This window comes from Glarea lozoyensis, assembly GCF_000409485.1.
Source record: "Glarea lozoyensis ATCC 20868 chromosome Unknown GLAREA15, whole genome shotgun sequence".
Classification (NCBI taxonomy): Eukaryota; Fungi; Ascomycota; class Leotiomycetes; order Helotiales; family Helotiaceae; genus Glarea; species Glarea lozoyensis.
In genome coordinates, this window is record NW_007360989.1 from 708,505 (window position 1) to 731,898 (window position 23,394).

General features: G+C 45.7%; 9 protein-coding genes across 9 annotated transcripts; 5 read left to right on the forward strand and 4 right to left on the reverse strand.

Annotated features, from left to right (window-relative positions):
- Positions 1–989: 989 nt before the first annotated feature.
- Positions 990–5,971, forward strand: GLAREA_06057 (P-loop containing nucleoside triphosphate hydrolase; the record flags this gene model as incomplete). The annotated part of the gene is made up of 16 exons (XM_008081471.1): positions 990–1,028; positions 1,089–1,599; positions 1,647–1,873; positions 1,927–2,206; positions 2,254–2,487; positions 2,546–3,273; positions 3,317–3,479; positions 3,526–3,756; positions 3,807–4,005; positions 4,056–4,127; positions 4,197–4,247; positions 4,303–4,361; positions 4,416–4,600; positions 4,651–5,084; positions 5,141–5,221; positions 5,284–5,971. 16 exons carry the CDS (start codon positions 990–992, stop codon positions 5,969–5,971), a joined length of 4,182 nt encoding a protein of 1,393 aa, XP_008079662.1.
- A 281-nt stretch (positions 5,972–6,252) lies between these two features.
- On the forward strand, positions 6,253–7,089 carry GLAREA_06058 (NAD(P)-binding Rossmann-fold containing protein; the record flags this gene model as incomplete). Its single annotated transcript, XM_008081472.1, has 3 exons — positions 6,253–6,295; positions 6,346–6,871; positions 6,918–7,089. 3 exons carry the CDS (start codon positions 6,253–6,255, stop codon positions 7,087–7,089), a joined length of 741 nt encoding a protein of 246 aa, XP_008079663.1.
- A 669-nt stretch (positions 7,090–7,758) lies between these two features.
- On the reverse strand, positions 7,759–10,268 carry GLAREA_06059 (uncharacterized protein; the record flags this gene model as incomplete). The annotated part of the gene is made up of 5 exons (XM_008081473.1): positions 7,759–8,074; positions 8,178–8,528; positions 8,669–8,896; positions 9,060–9,826; positions 9,885–10,268. The coding sequence occupies 5 exons, from the start codon at positions 10,266–10,268 to the stop codon at positions 7,759–7,761; spliced, it is 2,046 nt and encodes a 681-aa protein (XP_008079664.1).
- Positions 10,269–10,571: 303 nt separating this feature from the next.
- On the forward strand, positions 10,572–12,785 carry GLAREA_06060 (uncharacterized protein; the record flags this gene model as incomplete). The annotated part of the gene is made up of 3 exons (XM_008081474.1): positions 10,572–10,617; positions 10,673–10,981; positions 11,047–12,785. 3 exons carry the CDS (start codon positions 10,572–10,574, stop codon positions 12,783–12,785), a joined length of 2,094 nt encoding a protein of 697 aa, XP_008079665.1.
- Positions 12,786–13,315: 530 nt separating this feature from the next.
- Positions 13,316–14,316, forward strand: GLAREA_06061 (P-loop containing nucleoside triphosphate hydrolase; the record flags this gene model as incomplete). The annotated part of the gene is made up of 2 exons (XM_008081475.1): positions 13,316–13,321; positions 13,381–14,316. 2 exons carry the CDS (start codon positions 13,316–13,318, stop codon positions 14,314–14,316), a joined length of 942 nt encoding a protein of 313 aa, XP_008079666.1.
- A 489-nt stretch (positions 14,317–14,805) lies between these two features.
- Positions 14,806–15,790, reverse strand: GLAREA_06062 (uncharacterized protein; the record flags this gene model as incomplete). The annotated part of the gene is made up of 4 exons (XM_008081476.1): positions 14,806–14,943; positions 15,049–15,222; positions 15,318–15,392; positions 15,539–15,790. 4 exons carry the CDS (start codon positions 15,788–15,790, stop codon positions 14,806–14,808), a joined length of 639 nt encoding a protein of 212 aa, XP_008079667.1.
- A 1,001-nt stretch (positions 15,791–16,791) lies between these two features.
- On the reverse strand, positions 16,792–18,007 carry GLAREA_06063 (P-loop containing nucleoside triphosphate hydrolase; the record flags this gene model as incomplete). The annotated part of the gene is made up of 4 exons (XM_008081477.1): positions 16,792–16,835; positions 16,886–17,442; positions 17,499–17,841; positions 17,890–18,007. 4 exons carry the CDS (start codon positions 18,005–18,007, stop codon positions 16,792–16,794), a joined length of 1,062 nt encoding a protein of 353 aa, XP_008079668.1.
- A 3,595-nt stretch (positions 18,008–21,602) lies between these two features.
- Positions 21,603–22,199, forward strand: GLAREA_06064 (uncharacterized protein; the record flags this gene model as incomplete). The annotated part of the gene is made up of 2 exons (XM_008081478.1): positions 21,603–21,990; positions 22,195–22,199. 2 exons carry the CDS (start codon positions 21,603–21,605, stop codon positions 22,197–22,199), a joined length of 393 nt encoding a protein of 130 aa, XP_008079669.1.
- Positions 22,200–22,931: 732 nt separating this feature from the next.
- Positions 22,932–23,273, reverse strand: GLAREA_06065 (uncharacterized protein; the record flags this gene model as incomplete). The annotated part of the gene is made up of 2 exons (XM_008081479.1): positions 22,932–23,132; positions 23,196–23,273. The coding sequence occupies 2 exons, from the start codon at positions 23,271–23,273 to the stop codon at positions 22,932–22,934; spliced, it is 279 nt and encodes a 92-aa protein (XP_008079670.1).
- Between the last annotated feature and the right edge of the window lie 121 nt (positions 23,274–23,394).

Below are 23,394 nucleotides of genomic sequence, written 5' to 3' on the forward strand. Positions count from 1 at the left end.
TCGTACCTAAATCTCACGACGGCAGTTGCACCTTGACCGATTTTACAACTTTATACCACGTCAAGGAGAGATTCCGCTTCGACGTCTAAGATCTCTCTACAATGCTGACGCCTTAGTGGTTATAGTGCTTCTCTTTGTCACTAAAGCGCGTACGGAGTAACTTGTAATCTTCCAGAATGTTTACAGCTTGCCTGGTGGGCAGATTTCAACATACCTACTGATGTATTCTCACACGGGAGGTCAAACAAGCGCGCTTACTAGTATCTTCTACAGATTTACTCGTAGGAGCCTCATAGGCGACACTTACCTGGCACTCTGACTACTTTTCTGCCAAAAAATCCTCCTCGGGCCATTCCACTTATTTTTTGAGAAGCTTGTTTCCCTCCGGGGATTTACCTATGCAGGGTACTTCTATTGGTTGTTTATCCTTGAACGACCATGTTAGCTCTGTTGGAACCCCATAGATTGTATGAATATCATGTAGGTTTACTGGTTCTTACGACCCCAAAGGCAAAGCGAAGGTCGCAGTCTCGCGGGTCTATCTTTCCGAGAAAGCTCGGGTGCAAGGGGAGCTCTGAAATAATGTGGGAAACATCGCTTGATATGAATTAGCCAATTTTGTAGGTATGTAATCTTCCACCAGTTGTTCGATTTAACATGAAGGTGACACTTACCGTTTGATACCACCAAGACTCTCTACGGCAGGAGAGCTTGTGTGACGCGCTCAAATATTGGTAAAGTTTTGTTCTTGGCTCTGACCTTCTTTGGTAAGAAGACTCAGTGGACCGAATTCTTGCTCACGGGATCTTTTATGCCTATTTATCATGAATCCATTTCCGAAGCATGACAAGGCGTCTCATGCCAATTCTATCTCGCAAGGATATGTCGTCTGGGAACCTTCAGACATTGTCCATATTATATCAGCAGTATGCGCTGCTGCATTTATGTTGTACCTGCCTATCAGGATCAGACAACTACGCGTTTCTCGGATGAACAACGTACTAAGCTGGCAAGGACGTTCAAAGGCGGTCAGTATTTGTCTCCCAAGATCTGCAAACATTCACATACAGTGTTAATAATAACTACAGGCACTTGGAATCTTGTTGTTCTTCTTCTTGTTAAAATACATTGCACCTCTACTCGTACAGCATGACTTCATATTCGTCACATCTCTGCTCGCTTCGTCAGTTGCTGCGTTTGGTCTGAGTCTTCTTTTAGTGCTTGAGCAACAACGATCCCCAAAGCCGTCGGATCCTGCTGTTATATATCTTTCTGTATCTCTAATTTGTGATACGATTCTACTTACCATGCCGTCAGGATTTCAAGCCTCGCACCCAGTCTTTGCTCGAGGGCTTATACATTGTATACTTTTACTACTTGAATGTTGCAAGAAAAACTATTTATTTGGCATGTCTAGCAATTCTCAATCACCCGAAGAATTGCACAGCATGTTTGGTAGGCTATTATATACGTGGATAAATCCCATCCTGCTTCAAGGCTACAAGAGGCTCCTCGTCGATCAAGATTTGCCAGCTTTGAGTCGAGACATGAAGCCCGAATTCACAAGAAATGCAATGATTCAAACATGGTCTCGGCGAGGTTAGTCAAAGCCTCTATCATTGATTTCCTGCCACTGACCACCACAGCCAAACCCGAGACGAAGAAATCGTTGCCTGTTGCCTTGTTCAGATGTGTGCGAAGAGCGTTCTTAGCTGCCGTCATACCCCGAATCTTTTCGATCTTCTTTCGCTATTCTCAACCTATCCTGATCAAAGAATCCATTCGTTATGTTGTTGCAGACTCTTCGGGGCCAGAAAACCATCGTGGTTATTGGCTGATTGTGTCCGCCATAGGTATTTATGTCGGTCTTGCTGTGAGAGATGTTTCCCTTCTTTGCTTTGTCACCAGCTGACTCGCAGATTTCAGTTATCAACCGCGATATACCAAAATTGTATCAACAGATTGAAGCTTGTCACCAAGAGTGCCCTGGTTGGAATTATTTATACGAAAATTATGGAGTCGCCCAGTATCGCTTATGACAATGGGGAAGCGATTACATTAATGAGCACGGATGCTGATAGCCTAGATGGAATTGGAGAAATAGTACATGAAACATGGGCTCAAGTTATTGAAGTTCTTGTAGGGATTCGACTCCTGGCTCTTGAAGTCGGTTGGATCTGGCCTCTTCCGCTATTTCTCATTTACTGTTAGTGTTGAACCCGACACATCCAAATCGATACTCAAATAATACAGTATGTTCACACATGAGTCGATTTGTGGCCCAGCATTTACAGCCTCGCCAAAAGGCATGGAATAGCGCAACACAGAGTCGCATAGCAGCCACTAGCGCTTTCATAAGTGCCATGAAAGTCGTCAAGATGCTTGGTTTGCAAGAGAGCCTTACCCACCGGGTACAGTATCTTCGAAGAGAGGAGATTTGGGTAGCTTCGAAGCTCCGCTGGGTTATGGTATACTATAATGCATCTGGTATGTTATGCACCGTATCTGAACTTGACATTGTATTTTTCGACTGATAATAGTATAGCGAATGCGCTCGGAATATTTTCTCCAGCTGTCACGTTAGCTATATTTGCTATGATATCACAGGCTCATGGTGTCGATCTCGATACAGAGACTGCGTTCACAACCGTAGCAATTCTAAGTATGGTGACCAACCCAGCAAACATGGTCATGACAATTGTGCCCCGCGCAGTAGGAGCTTTTGCGGGATTTGAGAGAATCCAATCTTTTCTGATTCGCCCATCTCTACAAGATAATCGTGGCTCATTACCCAAGTCCACTACAAGCAAGCTGGCTTGGGATCCGTCATCTGGGAATCGTTCAATACCCGGACCTGCCCTTCAAATCCGGCAATTGAGAATTGGTCATAAGGAAGGAATTTTGAACAACATCAACCTTGAAGTACCTTCCAACTCGCTCACTATAATATCGGGCCCAACGGGTAGCGGTAAATCGACTTTATTGCGCGCTTTAATTGGGGAAGTGGTTCATGTTAGTGGGTCCGTTGCTCTTACAACAAGACAGATAGCGTACTGTGCCCAGAAACCGTGGCTACCTAGCGGCACCATCAAAGGAGCTATTTTTGGTGCTTCAGACATCGACGATGCCGTCACTCATGATCTTGAAGCCTGGTACAGGACCGTGATAAAAGTATGTTGCCTCACTCATGATTTCGACTCATTAGCCGATGGGGATCAAACACAGATTGGGAGTAGGGGTCTCAATTTATCTGGAGGCCAACGACAGCGTGTGGTATGTGCCCTGTAACCGCAGAGAAACTTGCTGACTTTGGCAGACACTCGCGCGTGCGTTGTTTGCGAGATGTAAAATTCTTCTACTAGATGACACCTTCAGCGGGTTGGATGGTGACACGGAGCGAACTGTATTCGATAACTTGTTCGGACCGGCTGGTCTTGTGCGGCAGTTGAAGACCACTACTATTCTCGTTTCAAATTCGTGTAAGTTCATGTGAGTCCTTCAACATCATGTCTAACTAATGAATAGCTCAATACTTTCAATTTGCAGATCACGTGGTCGTTTTAGGGAATCATGGGATAATAGATCAGGGGAACTGGCACAGTATAAAAGTCAAGGCTGAATCTATAGCCAAATTCGCGTCGAAAAATTACCTCAAAGATAACGCTACAACTTCGGCAACATTTGAAAAGCTGGTTCGAGCCAAAGATGAGGCTGAAATAGATCTTGCAAGACAGAGCGGAGACTCCGCTTTGTATGGTAACATACTCTATATACGCAAGCCCAAGGACTTACTAATGTGAGTGCAGGTTATTACTTGAAATTTGTCGGCTCGAAGAACTTTCTTCTCCTTTTCATTTGCACAGCGTCATACTCCTTCTTCATCACCATACCCCAGTACTGGCTACAGTTGTGGACCGAATCGAGTGGTAGCAATACTGGCTTTTATATCAGTGGATTCCTATTTCTATCATTCATGTCGTGGATCTCTACAAGTACTCAGATGTGGTAAGTTGCTTGTTCATCTCAGATATACAACGTCGCTAAAAATTTACTAGGATTGTGGTTATACGCTTAGCTCCCCAATCTGGGTCGCGCTTACATGAACGGCTTCTAAATGTAATAACGAAGTTAGTCATTTTGTTTCGATACCATACGAAGGTACTGGGAATATTTGATAGAAACTAATAACTCACTAGAGCACCTTTGTCCTATTTCTCTCAAACTAGCGATGGGTCGACCTTGAATAGGTAAAAGTTTTCTTTTCAGACGATTTTGATGAGGACTAAGAGTTTGAAGATTTAGTCAGGACATTCAGCTGATTGATAAGCAATTACCATCAGCACTGCAGACTATTGTAACCCGTAAGCATTGAACTTTCTTTTTTAAGACTATGTCAGAAATTCTAACCGGCGCAGAGATCTGTAAGCTCTCTATGCAAATCATAGTTCTATTCACAGCCCAGAAATGGCTTGCGGTGTGCGTTCCAGCATGTATGATTGTAGTTTATATTGTTCAGAAGGTCTATCTACGAACTTCTAGACAGCTTCGTTTTTTAGAGCTAGAAGCTCGTGCCGGAGTCTTCTCAAGTTATTTAGAAACGGTATGTATAAACTGCAAGAACTGAACTTTACCTCAATCTAATAATTCCAGATCGAGGGCCTCGAAACAATCCGCGCATTTGGCTGGTCAAATGCGGTTAAAGAGGATAATATCACGAGTGTGGACAACGCCCAACGACCAGAATATCTCCTCTTATGTCTTCAAAGATGGCTTAATATCGTCCTAGATTTCTTAGCGGCGGCCATTGCGACTGGGGTTGTTATCATAGCAATAGTATATCGTGATCGTGTGAGTGGTACCCAAGTTGGAATCGCACTTAATATTATGCTCGTAGCCAACACCACGCTGCTGAAACTCGTTGAGAACTGGACAACGCTCGAGATCTCTCTCGGAGCAATCGCTCGCCTGAAGACACTTGAAAAGACAACACCCCTTGAGGGTGGCGAGGGCTCGTTCCTGGATCCCGCGGAATCTTGGCCTTCTAAGGGGAAAATTGAATTTAAGGATATCACCGCGTCCTATGTGTAGGTGCATCCAAGGACCGTAGTTTTGACTGTTAGCTAATAAGTTCAATCTTCAGATCAGACTCAATCGCTCTTCGGAACCTAAGTTTGACTATCTCATCCGGTCAAAAGATCATTGTCTGCGGCCGTACAGGCAGGTCAGTCTTCTCATACTCGCTCGTTTTTCATTTTCCTTTCGGAAATCTGACGTCACACAAAGTGGGAAAAGTACCCTCCTCCTAACTCTTCTACGGCTGCTCGACTTGCAACACGGTCATATTATAATAGACGGTATCGACATCAAGGAGGTCAGGCTCGATGTTTTACGACAACGATGCTTTATCACAGTTTCCCAAGATCCACTGCTTTTGGCCAACGAGACTTTAAGATTTAACTTGGACCCAGACACCATACTTTCCAATGAGAGCTTAATTGCCATACTGCAAAGAACAAACCTCTGGTCACACTTGCTTCGGGGTACAGCTGAAGTGGAGGAATGGTCAAATACAGAGTCAGGGTTCGCTATTGAAAGCCAACATAATATTTTAGACGAGAAGCTTTCCATGTTTTCAGAGCTGTCTGTAGGACAAGGGCAACTATTTGCACTTTGCAGAGCACTCGTTAAAGCCCAGACGGCTCAGAGCTTTAGCCGAAAGCCAGTCGTACTGTTAGATGAAGTTACTTCTTCCCTAGATCCTACCACAGAATCGATTATACATGGCATTATCGACGATGAATTCACTCAAAAGGGCCATACTGTCATATGCGTTGCTCATCGGATTGAGGTGTTGGCAAAGCATACAAAACCCGGACGAGATGCTGTAGTGCTGCTAGGCGATGGCCGGTTGCAGGAAGTCATCACAGATCTCAGTCAAACGACGTTGGAAAATCTTGGTAGATTAGATTGAATGATGGTGTACTTCTGTGCTTAATCTTAGACACAATACTCACGCTCACACTTGTGAGTGGATTCCGAGCATTTGTTTATAATTTATCTTTTGCACAATCGCGGGCTTATACAATATTTTCGGTGCTCTATAGCTTAAACCCGAAGAATTCTGATTTGTAAGATAACGCTTTCCTTATTTATAAGCAGTAATGAACCTACCAAGCTCTTAGAGTACCCAGGTACTCCGGCACGTTTTTCATACCTCGTGCGATTGGTTTTTAAGGGACAAAAGTTGTAATCATGGCTACAAAAACCACTGTTCTCATTACTGGTGCAAGTCGAGGTGCGCAAATGCCGATGAAATGACACACATGGTCCTAACTTGTGGAGCAGGTCTGGGCTACGGCCTCGCAGAAAGATTCCTCGCGCGCCCCAACCACATTGTCATCGGTGCTATGCGCAACCCTAGCACAGCAAGTGCGCTGAAAGCACTTCCCACTGGCGAAGGCAGCTCGTTGATTGTTGTTAAAATCGATAGCGTCTCCGAAACCGACCCTACTACAGCTATCGAGGATATCAAGAGCCAAGGGATTACCGCTTTGGATATCGTTATTGCGAATGCGGGCATCTCCCAAGTCTTCCCACAGGTTCACGAAGTCGAAATCTCCAACCTGCTTGAGCACCTTCAGGTCAACGTCTTTGGCGTCATTCTACTCTTCAAGGCCGTACGCCAACTGCTTCTGGCAGCTAAGGAGCCAAAGTTCGTAACGCTCGGAACTTCAGCGGCTAGCCTGAGCGAGATGGCAATCCGCAACTTCCCAAACTCTGTCTACGGGACATCGAAGGTGGCGCTGAATTATATCACTCTCAAAACTCATTTCGAGAACCCCACATTGACTGCTTTCCCATTAGATCCTGGGTAAGTATATTTCGCAATCGATGGCTCGCACGCTGACTGGACACAGCTGGGTCCAAACTGACATGGGAAACACTGGAGCTCAAACTTTAGGTTTGGAGAAGGCCGAGGTCGAGGTCGATGTCAGCGTCTCGGGAATGATCAAGGTGATCGATGCTGCAAACAGAGAGGACACGTCGGGCAAGTTCATGTACTACGACGGGACCTCAAAGCCGTGGTGAAAGAGGGCGGGCTTCTGGATACTGGATTTCTGAAAAGGTATAAAGTTGAGTGTAAGTGCACTAGTGAGATGAAATTGTTCCCCCTTTTTTAAGCGAGCCACCCGGGTTAGGCAGTGCCTACTTAAATCACAGCTCTCATAGGCTATCAGATACCAGATAGCAACACTTCAATACCAACGCACAATGCTATTGGTCCATTAATATGTCGGCCACCAACCTTGTGTAGACGGCAATCAACCATCCTTTCTACATAGTTTGAGCACGTGCGAGTAGATCTGCTCTCCACAACGACTCAAGTTCTCATCCTTGTATATGACATTTATGTTTACAGTTATCGTGTTCTTTTTAGTCCATACTGCTCTTTTCTAGCCTTCCAAGGCCAACTTTCTCGAAGGTCTCAGATTGGTATGGCGCATAACATGTATTATTTTGACGCCTTCATCTCATTACGTTGATCCGTGAAACTTCACGAACAGAAAATACGCCAAGAACACTGATGCACAACCTTTCGACAAGATATAAATCAAGTTCGAGTCCTTTTATGAGCATGCTGATGCAGTCATAAACCAGCGTTTAGACGTCTTGCACCGGATAGACATACTCTTTACGCCCGTTTCTAGGTGCGCTCATAGACCTAGTCAACTTGCCTGAAATTTTGAATCTGATTGCCTACGCAAGTAATACTTTCGTTGCCTGATCCCATCTCCTTGAAAGCTCCTCCAATGGTTCAACAACGGTTGCACAAAAGGACTGGGTAAACTTCTCATTCGACCAGTCGCACTTGTAAGGGAATGTGCACAGAACACATGATCGAATGATCGGCGCTAGATCTGGCTCTTCTTCTTCTACTTCTTCCAACCAGTTCTGGGCGGTCAGGATCGCAGTGGCAGAGTGTGGTTTACCATCAATGAGATGATTTTTCGAAAGCTCGGTTTGGTCTTCCATGCACTCGCCGAAGCAGAGTTCGAGAAGGAGAATGCCGAGTCTAGGTAGATTATTGTTAGCTAGAATTTTTGAATCAGATTCTGAAATGGTCAATAACGCTGGAGGGTTCTGGAAGCTTTTGAAGAACGTGTTGCTAGACTCACTGAAAAATCGCACGTCGTGTCGCAGATCTTTCCTGCTCAACAGTACTTGGACTCGGAGAGGCACTTGTAGCTTTCTTCAATGACGAATAAAACGTATTCTTGACATAAGGACCCTCGTTCAACAAGTCCGTTCGCGCGGGGTCGTTTCGCATATAAAAAAGAATAGTCTCATTGTCCAAGCCGCGGGCTAGCCAACTTGAGGTCTGTAGTGCCAGTAAGGATGATGCTAGGGTACTTCCAATAGCATAGCGGTTTCGTCGACTTAAGAGATAAAGCTTTTTCGGTTTCTTAAGTAGCGTCTTCAGAGTGGTGTGTTTTGGGGCCAGTTGCTTTTGTATTGCTGATCGGAGCCTGTTTGGACACATTAGTTTTATGATCATATTCCCATAAGTAGTGGTAATCTCCTATTCCAATTTTATATCTCTTCGACATCTGATTTGGTCGAGAAATTGTGTTGATGAGATCCCAGATCAGTGAAGCAAATTACTTACTCAAAGGTTTCTCGATCCCGAACAAGATGGCCTATACATGGTGAAGGTCCGGGAGGTACACACAACACCGAGCAAAGATCTTCAATCCGAGTGCAACCTGCATGGGTAAAGTTTTCTAACAGCTGCAGAGATGCCGAATGTTGTTCACTAGCAGTTTGGGGTGTAGCGTGCGGTTGTGAGATATCCGACACTTGTTTCTTGTTAGGACTACGGAAAAAGGGCCAACGGCTAGAGGAAAGTCATATTGTCAGTACAACATCAAACAAGATCTAGCTTTTCTTAGAACTTAGAACCCGTCGACGGCTTCCAAGAAGAGATTAAAATTCATGGTATCCCGCATGTGCCAAACTTGCAGTCAAGAAAAGTAGTTACCAAAAGAGCTCTCACTCACCTTGATTTGATCGGCTTAGCTTTTGTCATAGTAGAGATTGATGTAGAAGAACTTATCGTTGACAGAGTCGTGTTATCAGAAAGGTCCGTCATATCAGAAGTGGTTGAGGTAGAGGAAAAGCTAGTGTCGATTGAATGTGACGATCTCGACCGCCCATTGGTAATATTACGATTGATTGCGCTTTGCGAAGACTGGCAAGAGTTTACGAATGGGATCGGTGCCAAGTATGGAAGTGAGGGCATTTTGACATGCGAAACAGGGGTTGCTCCGAAATCCTTTCTCAGAACAGTCAGATAATCAAGCTCTGTCGTTTTCTGCTCTCCCTTGGGAAGCGCTAGCACAGTCCCCAGATCTTCGTGGGATAACAAAGTCGTATCTCGATTGATCCAGTTATCTTTAGCGTCGCTCTTTGTGGATTGAATCGAGAAAGACATCCTGAACGCAGGTGACTTTGAGATGACCTCCGAACGCTGGAGAAGAAACATAATAATGTGAGGCTCGACACATTTGCATTTCCATGCATCGGTAACAGCACCGTATACACTGTCTGCAAGAGTTTTGACGTTTTGAAGAAGATTCAAACGCTGTTTGGCTTCGGAGACCTTTTGGACACCGCCGAGCTTGTCATTTGAATCGAGAAGTTCACGGAGTTTTCGATTATGAGACTCGAAGTTGTCCAATAGAGAAAGTCCGCTTTTGCTGAAGCTCAGTCGTATTCTTTTCAACTGGTAATCCCATTGATCACCACCACTTCTAGCCCAGTCGACCTGTCATTAGTTTGCTTAGCAAAGTGCTTCAGGGGCGTTGAGTCTGCGATCGAGATACCTTTCCGTTCTTAAGTGACAACAAAGAATGAAGTTTCATTATCAATCCATTCATAGTATGAATGGTGCTGAGAAATGCAGGTAAGATTGGACCGAGCCGCAACCCTAAATCTTTCAGTAATGTCGGTTCACGCCATCCCGCAAATTCCGAATCCATAAAGAGTCGCAATTGATAAGGGGGAACGCCTGTTGATAGTAAAAGACGCTGCAGCATTTGATGATACAGTTGTCTTTCGATGTCCAATCTATCGATAAAGCCAATGAAGTCTGTCCGGAAGCGATTCCATTTCTTCAAAGGCTCGAAACCCTCTCGATAGTGTTCGCCGGCTGAGATCAGTAGCGGTAGGCTTCCTAGGATCAAGCCTACTACCTCTATACCCGACATTGAAATTAATTGATAGCGGTCGTGTAGTCCTACAAGATCATTTTGATGATGTTCAGTAGCTGAGCCTCGTTCAGCCAGAAACTGACTAATTGCTGCATGTTACCTATTTTTGGAATCATTCCACCCTATCAGCGGCAACATGCTCGCCTAAGCGAGAGCTGTCAACGACACTCAATCGAAGCAAGAATTGGATTTACCATGAGTGGAACAGACTGGTAAAGCTGAAGACTCGAGACTAACTTGCCATGACCGAATAGGTTTTTGCGGGGATGAAGAGACCACTTAGTAGTTCAGCGTCAAGCTATGGAACGTTCATCTGAGAGAGAGCTAGACACGGTTGGAGATCGAGGTCAGTAACCTATCCATAATCAAGTTGCTCTTTGTACTGACTCGTTATTTATCAGGGCTTCGATTGTGGATAGAAACAGAAGACAAGCAAAATGTAGCAAGACTGCAAGAAGAATGCTTCTCATGTTTCAAAAAATTGCATAACATAATTACAAGGGCGAGTTCCGGTGAGGCTGACATGCTCGGATATAACCGCGATATATCGCTTGCATGTATTGAAGAAGAAATGGTGCGGTTCGATGTGTGGAGAAGTCGAGCCGCGACCCTTTGCTCTGATCCGTCTGGTTGGAGAGATGTGACTGATTCTCAACTTACAAAGAGAAAGCAAAATATTCTTGGAGATATGCTAGGTTCTCTCACTAGAGGTACGTACCAGCTTCCATGTGAATGTTAGTCTTAGCTAGAATTTTAGAAGTCTGACTTGACGCAGCTTCTCTCATCGTTTCTGGTCTTGAAGCTAATGAGATGTGGTCGACTGAGGGTGTTAGCGACTCGGATGAGAGTACTGATAACAAGGATACGCAGCAAAAAGCGCCACAGACTTGTGAGATTGAAGACCTATTGGCCTCCCTGGAAGGATCCAATAAGCGGTTAGTCCGACTGGCTGGTGTCGACATTAATTCGGTTGCGCAGGATGATTTGCCATCGAGTACTTCTTTCAGTGACGCAGATATGCGATTGGTTAAGAACAAATTCAAACACGCCCAACAAGGAAGTGGCTGGCTACTTGAGAGGCTGGCAAAGTCTATGACAAAACGTCGAGAACATTTGATCAAGCTGCAGTTGGGAAGGACCCAAGAAAGTATGCACGAAGCCGGGAAGTCGGTGGTCACATCAACCCCATCCTCTCAACTAGATGGAAAGGGAGAAACAAAGCCGCAAAAGCCGACTTTACATTCTACCAAAGATTGGGAACATCTTATTGCATTGAATCTGGAGTCCTCAGAAGATGCTAAAGGCAATTTGGATGTGAAAAGTTTGTCTAAATGCCCATACTGTGGACATCAGGTCATGATAACCAATCAGAGGGAATGGGAGAGCCATGTTTCGGAAGACCTGAAGCCATATATCTGCACATTCGAGAGTTGCATTTGGAGAACATTCTCTAACTGCGATGACTGGTTTTCTCACGAACTCCAAACCCACCGTAGAGAATGGGTGTGCCAACAGCAGTGCCCACGGGGACCCGTTTCTAACAGGGTTGCGTTTGCCTACCACCTGGGTCACTCCCATAGTGCAGATATCGATAGTTCCGACCTGAAAGGCGTACTTTTGCAGAGCGAGGAGCCAATGGACAGATTTGGTGAGGGTGCGTGTTTGCTGTGCAAACAGTGGGATGAAACAGTCAGAGGAGAAAACACTAGTACAGAGTCTATTGAGAAAGGACGGTCCGCTTCAGCTGAGCTGTTTAAGAATCATCTAGCAAGCCATTTGAAAGATATCGTTGCCTGGACTGTACCAGAAGATAGCGAAGGGCTTTTATTTGACTTGAATACTTCGACAAACCGGCAGGAGCATTCGGTTGGTGTCATGTCTGTTACACCTGCTTCCAAAGATGAGCCACAGCTGTCCCTCGCGGAAACTAACAATATGGATAGTCAGATTCATAATGTTTTTGGCCAAAGATATGCTGCGCTACTCCAGAAAGCCCGGCAGGGTAGCGCTCACCTATCTTCTGGACATGCGTCTGATAGTATAGATGGTGATTCTTCAGACAGTAGCGATAGCGAGGGCGGCAGGACAACGCGGACTAGATCAACATGGACCACCCTCGACTCAGAGTATGGAGGCAATAGATCTGCCACGGGACGTGTTCGCCCGCCTTCCTTTAATGAGAATGATGTTTCTGTATCAGAAACTACAATAAAGAACAAACCTGGTAGGTTTGGTCCCAAGAAAATAGAGAGCTGGCCAGAGACTGATAAAGGGCCGGAAGCTGCTAAGAATATAGCAGATCAAATTGCTCAAGACAGCAAGCCCGGAACTACAACCGTGGATCCAGGACAGTTCTTGGAAGGTGACACTGAACATGACCAAGATATAACTGTCGCACCTACAACGCAACATCCGCAAGACTCCGCAGACAAAGGCTTAGTAGTAGCCATCAAACAGCCCGAAGATGTTGTAGCCGAACAGAATCCTGAAATCAATGAGTTTAATGAATCCTAAACATCCATTCTCGCTGGACCAAAGATTTTGTATTGCGAGCCGAAGAAACGGTGCTTAGGTGCTATCCAATTGGAGAAGACGAGCGACTAAATCAAGGAGGAAACTCTATAGAGTTGGGTCGCCATATCAGAATTGAGCTTGCTCAGTAGACTGAGCGAACATTGAGGCCACATTGCTAAGGATTTGCTCTATTCCCTATCCCTATGCCTGGAAGGCAAGCAAGCATCGAGGAGGACGATTGTGTTGACTGAGGAACTACTTCGTATTAGCAGCGAAATCCAATCTAGCCTGAAAAAGGGCAACATCATGAAGAAGACACTCTACCGATTATGTAAGAAAGCAAACTAGGCAATCATCCGGATAGATGTCAAAATCTAACTACGATTGTGATATCTTGAATGTTCAACAGTCGGTGAGGTCGACGACGAAGATAAAAGTTTCCACTTTAAACGTGACCGACATCTTAACGCCGAAGCCTCAAATATCTGACAATCTTCATCCCACCAACCCCACTACCTAACATCGCAAAAATGCCCGTAAGTCCCCCAACTCGCTGTCCAGTCTCCTTGAAATAATCTCTAACTCAACTTGCCAGTTAATAATAATAACCGGCATCCCCACATCCGGCAAAACCCACCGCGCAAAACAACTCCACACCTACCTCCAAACCCGCATCTCCTCCCTCCCAACTACCTCACCCTCCTCCTCCCTCCGCGTCCACCTAATCTCAGACCACATCCTCTCAATCCCCCGCACAGTCTACAACCTCGAATCCAAAGGGGACCACGAACGCTCCAACAACGCCTCCGAAAAAGATGCGCGCGCGACTATCTACGGCGCTGTGAAGCGCGTGTTGAGCGCGAAGGATATAGTGATTCTAGATGGGTTTAATTATATAAAAGGGTGGCGGTACCAGCTTTACTGTGAGGCTAAGGCGTTGAGGACGCCGCATTGTTTGTTACAGGTTGGGATTCCGGTGGGGGATGCGAGGGAGATTAATGAGAAGCGGTTGGCTGCTGGAGGGGAAGCGAGTGCGGAGGAAGGACCGTATGAGAGGGAGTGTTGGGAGAATCTGGTGTTTAGATATGAGGAACCGAATGCGATGACGAGATGGGATAGTCCGTTGTTCACGGTTGTTTGGGAAGACGAGTCGCCCCCTGGAGAAGCGATTTGGGATGAGATTATTGGGAGTGAGGGGGTCAAGAAAGCGGTTCGGCCGAATGCTGCTACGGTTTTGAAGGCGCCGAGTAGTGAGGATTACCTGTATGAGTTGGATAAGAGTACACAAGGGATTGTGAATCGGATTTTGGAGTGGGCGAAAGATCATCCTGGGGAGGGAGGTGGTGTGGTGGATGTTGGGGAGGGGAAGGAGGAGTTGGTTGTTGAGTTGCCGAATAATCCGATCGGATTACCCGCGCTACAGAGGATAAGGAGACAATTTATAAGTCTGAATAGGACGAATGCTGTGCCGGTTAAGAGGATCCGGGAGACTTTCGTCACATATTTGAATGACTCTTTTGAGGCTTTGTAGGCTTTGGGTTTTGGGCATTTGGGAGTTTGGGTAGAAAAAGGATATACCCAGGTAGTCGCAAATAAGCTTCAATTGATATCGACTCTATTTATCACCCTAGGCCTTGGATTAATCTATGTATCAAGTCTTGCAAAGCTCATCAGATAATCAAATGTTTGTCACACTTATAGCGTCGTACATTCATACCTTACCCTTGTCTATTCCTTTAGATATTCATGTTGTTGGATTAAATGTAGTCTTGTCATTAAAAGCTCACTCTTGACAGAAACCTCTCAAAGCACCAGACTAGGACTATCGTTATTAACATCTTCCCGGGAAGACTTGTCCGTCTCACACACGAAATCACATAATTTACCAACCGGTCCATTATCCGTCCACGACATCCCATCGACTACTGATTATTATTCCATTACCACAACCTCACGAACACCTCATTACCCAGAACTCTCCATTTTTCTCATTCGCTCTCTCGCCCGTCCCCGCCATCCCTCACCTAAACTCATCAATAACATCATTAACCAACTCCACTACCTCCACCCCCCGTCTCAGCACCTCATTCTTCCCAAAACATCTAGTAGGATTATATAACGCAAGTTGTTGTTCTATAAAACTTCTTTCGTTGGAATTCTATTCTTTGTTAGCAATTTCCCCTAACATCTCATTTTTGGGTCCCTCCCATCTCATATCATAAAGATGCAAATAGTGAAAGATTGGAGAAATGGAAGTACTCACACCCTTCCGACTAGCCCACAACCTCTGCAACCAAGCCAATTTCGCATGCACACTACTCTCCGCATCCCACTGATAACGCGCCTGACGAGTGGCGATTGAAGATATGAGACGGGCTGTTGAGGCGAGGAAGGTGTGGTATTCTGAAGTTATAGTTGTGCAGGGGGGTGTTGGGGACTGCTTGTGTCAGATGGGGAGGTAAGGTTAAATAAGTAGGTGGAGGTAGATAAGGAAGAGGAGATATGAGGAGGATATAAGGGGGAAAGACATACAGGTTTCAAAGGTGCCGGTTTCTCAAGTTGAGATAATAGGTCTGAACAGAGTATTTGAAGGGATGCTGTTATGGTCTGTTATTATTAGTAGAAATTCACACTACTCCCACCTCATAACCCTGATATTCTAAGCCTCCGTATCATCTCCAACATAACCTCCACCCCATCCCATCCCCTCTCCTCTCCCCAACCAGATCAAAAACAAAAGTAAAACAACTTACATCCTCAACCTCCTCCCCATCATCCCCACCACCACCACCCAAATCACCAAGAACACTCTGTCCCACACCTCCACCATCAAACCCCCCAAACTCTCCACCTCCACCTCCTACCACCTTTCCCTCCCCAACAATCCTCCCCCGTGCCTCCGCCGTCCAATTACCAATCTTCCTGATCGCTTCGAAATCGATATACGCCCATGATAGCCCTCCAAGCGACAACCAGGTGATGACAAGCAAACGGAGAAGATGCATGATCACGCGTTGTAGATCAGAAAAGTAGAGGCGTCAAAAACGAGTATCAGAACAAAAAGATCTTCGACGCATTATCAAGTTGATTGTCACATGCGGTGTAGAGAGAAGTGTGGACAGATTTTAACGTCGTACAAAAGCGTTCGAAGCCTGAACTGGTTACGCAACACCCTAGCGACCAATCAAACCCAGCTTTCTCAATATCAAGCACCAGATCCCAAATGCATTTAGTTCTCACAGACACAGCTCACAGTAGGCAAATTATCATCAAAAATATCATATCAGCACTCTATTCGGCTATTTCTTGACTCACTCAAACCACCCTCACCCCCTACCTCCAATGCACCATAGACATGCACGAATGATGAAAAGTCGAGATGAAGACATCAAGATTTTGGCAACAAGCCTCTCCTTGTTTCCACCCACGCCATGCCTCGCTGGAGTCTGATTTTACAGTCCCTTTCCCACCATTCCCATAAAGTCTCTTCCTCTTCGTCACCCGCCCACGACATCAAGATCCAGCTAGGGCGTGTAAAATATTTCAACCGACCAGCTATCATAACCAAGCTTTTCAAAGAAGAAGCTTGTCGTCGCTATTAAAAGGACTAAGAATCACACAATCAAGCTGTGTGTATCGTCTGGAACTTCAGCCCACAAAGTAATCGAGGAGAGTTCTTGTCCAGCACAAGAGAAGCCTGCGCTGAAATGAATAGGCAATGAAAAAATAAACAAACAATAAAAACAATGAAGCAGATTCGAAACGCAAGGCTTGTTTGTGCACAACAGCTTCCCAACAATTGTCACTGCGAGGTTTCCACCACATTTAGTGTTGTCAGGGATTGGTGGATTTGATTTGGATTATGAAATGGTACAGTTGGGCAAGCCAGGTGTTGGTATAATAAAGGGACCGCCGAATTTTGAAAATGAACGCCTATTTATCCGAGAGCGAATCCGAGAGGAAGAAAACTTCTTGTACGCATAGAGCAAATTGTAAAGTCCGATGACTATATCAGACCGCAAAGACGAAGGTTCTCTTGGATGATAATGTCTAGAACATGTTAGCATGAAATTGTATAAGTATGAGTTTGAGATGCCTACCATTCACAGCCGCCATGACGAATCTAATTTGGGTGGTATCGGTGGCGCAAGTAAAATGGGTGTAAATTTGTTTCGTCTCGTGCTGGTTCAAGCTGACGAATCGGTTCAAGATGTAGTCGCAAGCAGCCTGGTAATCTTCTCCACCCTCATAATCAGGGAAGTAGTTCTTCATGGGGCTGACTGGGAGCTTCTCCTTGAATCTATCGATCTTGTTCAAGAACAAGATAATTGAGGTCTTAATAAACCATCTAGAATTGCAAATCGAATCGAAAAGGGTCAACGCCTCTTGCATACGGTTGACGGTCTCGTCTTCGAAGAGAAGTTGGTCGTACTCGGAAATGGCGACCAAGAAAAGGATAGTAGTGACGTTCTCGAAGCAGTGAATCCACTTCTTACGTTCTGAACGTTGTCCTCCCACATCGAACATACGGTATGTAAGGTCGCCAATAATGAATGTGGTCTCCGTAATACCAGTGGTCTTGACACGCGAGCGGAGGACATCCTGGTCGTCTGGCATATAATCGTGCTGGGCGATTCGATCGATGTTATCGAAGTAACTAGGCACGATGTTAGTCTCCACAAGATGAGCCATCGATAAGGTGGCAGCGCTTACTATCTGGCAGAGTCATTCAACTGATACTCTCTTGAGCGCTTGAAACAGTCCAAAACACCTTGGTCTTTCCATAAGGCTGCGATGGCAGTTCCAACCTCTGGTGGAAGATTGTCGCCCTCGATTTGTGCCGGCTGCATAAAAATTGTCTGGACGTGATACTCTGCTCTCTGATCATCTAATGGAAGCTCAAGCGATTCCATCGCTTCGAGAATAACTCGCATCGACTGCACTGTATTGCTGAAAATGATTTCCTTGAACGATTCCCTTTCGTCGCGGGAGTAACCCCCTTCGTGGATGAGCTTCATTTGTTTAATGATTGTCGATTTTCCAGACTCTCCGGCACCTATGATTTATTAGCAGTGCAGAATATGTGCGATATTGATTTACCCACCGAGCAAGAGCATCTTGATCTCGTTACGTTGCAACATCTTATCCCTCTTCAGCTGATTCTCAATCTCTTCATTTCTCTGCTTCCCCTCCTTCTCCTCTGTACTCATACCGCAACCCATCTTGGCTGATTTCTGAGATTATCGTAGATTACAGTGATAGGTTTGTTGTGGCCGTGGCGCAAATTCAATTGTTCAAGGTGTTGCAGTCTATGCTAAAAATGTTAGCGCAAGCCTATCAGTCCGGCTGAGAGTGCCATTGCAAAACAAGAGCTCCACCACCACGGTGGCATGGACAAAGGGGTATAAATAGAAGAGTCGTCACAATATCGATGATCGGCGCGACGGTGAATGCCACAGTGGTGGTCAAGATAGTGACGTGGCCGGGTGTCCGAAAATTCGATGGCAGGCAGGTTGAGGCTCCGATGGATCGCAAAGCGGTGGTTTGGTAGGTTCAGGAGTTGAAGTGAAAATAACATACCAAAACAGAATCAATCGCTTTCCTGTCTGCAGCGAGCGAAGATACCGCAATTGTCACCGTGCCGTAGAGGCAAGTCGTAGAGTTGATGGGACAACTTTCGTGTCGGTGGACGAGAGACGCGGTGTTTGTAATGTCGAAGGAGGTGAGAGCGAGCAGAAAATAGGGAATAGGGATGTCAGGTCTGACCCCGGCGGCGGACCTGGCACCTGGCACCTGGCGAGAAATGGAAAGGGAGGCTGCGACCGAACCGCACCCAGCCGCTAGTGCCTCGCTTTAGGAAATGATTATTGGCGAATTTACAGCGGGGAACAGCAGTTCAATCCTTTCAACCCCCAAGAATCTGCAGTAGAGATCTGATTTATTTAACTGAAAAAAAAAGGGAATGCTCGTTGAAAATATTTCTCTCATATTTACCTTTCAGTTGACAGCGCAAATCGTGGTAGTCCGTTTAGTTCGGGATTTTTGTGAAAACGCTCTAGAGGTCTAGTGAATGCACCGACCGAGCAGTGCAGTTACTACTGAGACTTTGGTGCAGTCCGACAGTCTGTCACTTGAATCATTGGAACCACCGTGGAGCACGACGATTTATTCTCTGTGACCTTCTCTTTCCCAATCTCAATTCTACAGCCTCCGACGTGTAGGCGCCCGCTTTGATGCTCAACCGGTAGTGATGTCGGAATTGCCGTTTCTGGTCTTTTCTCAAGATTCAATACTATGACTGGCCTATGATTCTTCTTCTTTTTCTTCTTCTCCGTTCCGTCACTGTCAAAAGCCTCACCAGTTCTCCCCCCTCAAGCAAAATAGCGGTTTCACAAACAGGAAGAGCCACGCTGATGTCGATTACGCGAGATGTTAGTTGAGGAAGTGGTTGTGTCAAAATGTCCCTTGTATGCCTGGATGGTTCAAAAGCTATCATCCCAGCTGCTCGAGTTTTGAAGCATCAGCAAGTTCTCAGGCTCCCCCACAGAGAACAGCAGGGAACCGGCTTTCGTCTCAGGAGGTCAAACGCATTTGCCGAACTTGGGAAATGAAGGCTTTCATGTCAGGAATCCTTTGACAAGATCAAGTCTCGAGACGAAACATATCTCAATATGCTTGAACCATTCTCACGAGAACCTCAAAGAGCTGGTTTGCAACGTCTTTGCCATGCAGCTGTCGTCTTTGGGGATCTTTCGGATAATACAAGCATATGTCCCAATCTTACTTGCATACAAAGTGCGGATGGAGACAAAAATAACGCCACCAAGAGTCCGCTCTCGTGCTCTGGTCCAATAGACGTGGCTATACTGCTTTGTACCTGGCACTCTGCGCACACCATCGACACGCAAACCTACAGGATGAGCCTCCTGTTGGTGCATATAAATATACTTATACTTCGCCCAGTTCTCTGACTGCATTTGGGATTTAGAGCTACGACCTGAGGAGAAGGTAGTACAGAACACCACATCAGCCGGAGGATTCATGATGACTATACCAACGTTACCTAAAAGTTTATACCATCTTTTCACCAGACGACAACCTGGCCGCCAAACACCTTTTCGCTGCTCCATGATTCAACTACGGGTGCTCTCGAACCTCGTTTTGCATGAATTGCTCGAAACAAATTCTAACGTCTAAAATTACATGGACCAATTACAGTTAGTACCGGACATCGTCAGTGCTGTGCCAGGATTTAGACTCAAGTGATCACGGCTGGTTTCCTCGAATCACAGCAGATGATCGACGAAATTCAAGGACTTTCCATCTTCTTGGTTCATCATCCTCACAGAATTCCTTCTAGAAACATCAAATGGAAGGTTTTCATCGTTGGCGCCGCATCTGCAGCAAAAATACCTTCCCCATACCACATCACCAACACTACACCTAGCCGACTCCCAACACCAATATCCCACACCCATCTCTCCTTTCCCTGACAACCTCCACACCAAACCAATCACCCCCCGACCTTCACATCTCCCAAAAATAAAGTCACAGCTTTCGCAATTTAAAGCCACGCGAGTACGGCCCACTCCTACTCGCTTACCGCCGCACCTCGCGCCATACCCGTTCAGGGGGCTCGCTGAAAATCAAAACCGGGGGTGCTGCTTCGAGAACTTCCATCTACCGAAACGCTTCGACCCTCTTTTCGCATCGGATGGGCCGAAAGACATCTGATTCTTTGGGAAACGTTTCGAGCCTTTCTTTCTTGTACTGCGTTGTCTGTGCTGCCACGATGGATAGTCACACGATGATGGGCTAAAATTAGTTTGATACGGAGCCTTTGTCTGATGTGAGGTTGCACGGAAAGGTTGGTGATGCAGCTATGCGATGAGTCTCGCGTGTTATTGTCGTTTTGTCGGCTGGAGTTGTCAAGTGATACACGCCAGTTGAGTGGAAGTATATCTTCGTTTGAGCTGAATCGGTACAAATGGTACTGAGAAGACCTTATCTACTTATTTCCGTGTGCCCAGTCCTTAGTGATGCGGTTTATTGTTTGGATTTTGCAGACTTGGACCTTGCTTGGGATCGACCACCATCTCTACTCTATTTCTTGATCTCGTTTGGCCATGTCAGATACTTTTGTTGTCTACTCGCTCTTTATTCAAGATCAAGTGCTTTTCCTAACATCTTTCTGTTAATACTGTAGGCAATTTTCAAGGCGTCAAACAATTTTAAGTCCTTCATGGAGCACGCTGTTTTCTGTTTCTACTTTGGGTTATGCTTTTAAGATGGGTGAGGAGTTCTATTCTCAAGTGGGGGAATTTCAAGCCGTCAATTCTCCTTCAAGTGCAAAGCATCAGAAGCGGATGAACTAGGGTCAAGACTTCCATATATCATTGCACTTATTGCCCAACCTTGTTTGCTTCCCAGATACACTGCTTTACATAAAGCATTCGCTGGAACCCACGTCTCTTCTCCAAGTCAATTTACGGTTTTGAGGTCATGAAATCATGAGCTTCTGTATCTCTCTTCCATTCGGCAACATAGGTCTGGTGGAGATCAAGCGAAAAGTCAAACTATCCCAGAGAAGCATACACCATAGCACCTCCCCCTTCGTCAACCACCCCTTTCACTAAGCGAGGAAGGTACGACCAAATCAAGTCAACAGTCGAAAGTTGATTCTCTTTTCCCTTTCATAATGCCGCAGTATAGCAAGTCAAAGTGTCAAAGAATGAAACCACCAGACACTCGTTAACACATCATCAACCCAACAATCACCATCACAATCCAACCACCCATCTCTTCATCACCACAGCAATGACAACAGCATACCTCTCCAGCCGCCTCTCCTGGCGTCCCCCAGACTTCTCAACCCACCGTCTCCCGCGCCGCATACTCCCCCCGGCTATAACCATCACCGCCTTCGAGCTCCCAATCTTGATCATCCTGCTCTTAGTCACCGTTACGATCTTAGGTGTTATCCTCGTTAAAGCGTCGTATTGCGTTTATAAGCTGCTCAGCTCGCGGGCTCATGTTCTTGATGTGGAGGATATGGGGACGGAAGGAGAGGAAACGAGGCTGCTTGATGATAGATATGGATTTGTGAGGGGGTTTGGACATAGGAGGTTTGATGGGTTGAGTGAGGGGAGTGTGCATAGGGAGGGTTGTGAGGGTGCGTGTGGGGGGTTGACTAGGAGGGGAACTAGTAAGTCGTAGGTTGGTTGGAGTGAAGATGGATTCCGGGGAGTGGTGGATTGGATGGTTGATAGTGTGAGGTGTTCTAGGTGTGCACGTCGTAGATGGAAACGAAGATGGAGTAAGGGAAGTGGTATATTGGATTATGGGTCGTTATGAGGTGTTCTGGGTGTGCAGATTGGGTATAGAAGTTAACTATTTGATGGACTGATAGGTTGAACACCAAGCAGATTGATAAATGCATTCCCATTATTCTCAGCATTGTATTTGTGTGTGATTTTGAGACGTGAAGAGGGAAAGGGCCGACGAATATTACTCTTCTTGAAGAACTTCACTTGATAGTTGTTTCCGCCAGTACTGGTTTTACTATCGAGATGTCTCAAATAAATCCCAGTTCAATGCCGTAACCTATTAAACCTTGCTCACTCGGATGGAGCTGGAATCTTTAATCCACAAACTCTTAATCATAGGAGATTTTCAACCAACATTAGTATTTGTAGCAATTAGGGAAGTTAATCGAATGACAACGATGATCAAAATTAAAGTTAAATATTAGTTTGTTGATAGTTATTACTATCTTATTCTTTGGCAGGGTTTGGTGAAGAGCCGTTCTTGGTGTCCTGGGTGATATCGGGGGGGGGGATACTAGGGTTAGTGTTTGGTCTTGAAGTTTCCTGAGTGCCTCAAAGTATATTTCGAGAGAGCTACTAGGAGATTGACGATGCGCTTTCACCGGCAAGTGCTTGTATCCTAGCCTAGGAACCTGTACCCAGAAACCGAGTATACGCGGAAATTGAATCTGTATTGCAAACACCATTTCGATTCCGATCCCTGTATATTCATACCTTTGTACAAGTACAGCTCCCATTGACTCTCTCGCTTCATCTTCTAACCGCTGTACAACGCTTCCTTCCTATCACCCTCCTATCCCCAATGCCAATTAATCTCCCCCTAAGGTCTTGTAACTCTAACTCCGTCCCGATTCGTCCTCAAGAAGCTGCCATTACACTCCTCATAAGCTCTTCCAGCTCCGAAACCCAATCCGACAAACGCAGGCCATGCTCTTCGTTTAAATAGTAAGACGGAGAAGACGACACCGAAGGAGAGACCGAGTGATGAGCGGATTAGGAGGGAGGAAAGACAGCGGTCCCACTGGGTTGTTTTGTTAGCGTTTGGGCTCGGAATGAGAGGATTGACAAGAGAGATATGCCGTACTTTTTCATTGAGAAGAGCTTCGGAAACTGGTTTACTCGGACGCGCCGCGACAGGTGGTGGGATTGAAGTTTCAGGCATTTTTCGTCTCGTGCTCCTATTTTCGTCGTGTCAGTCTCTGTTGCTTCCCAAATGGCATCGCGAGTTTCGGGTTGTATCAATTGGGTAACCGCAGATGCAATTGACGTACCTTTTGGAATTT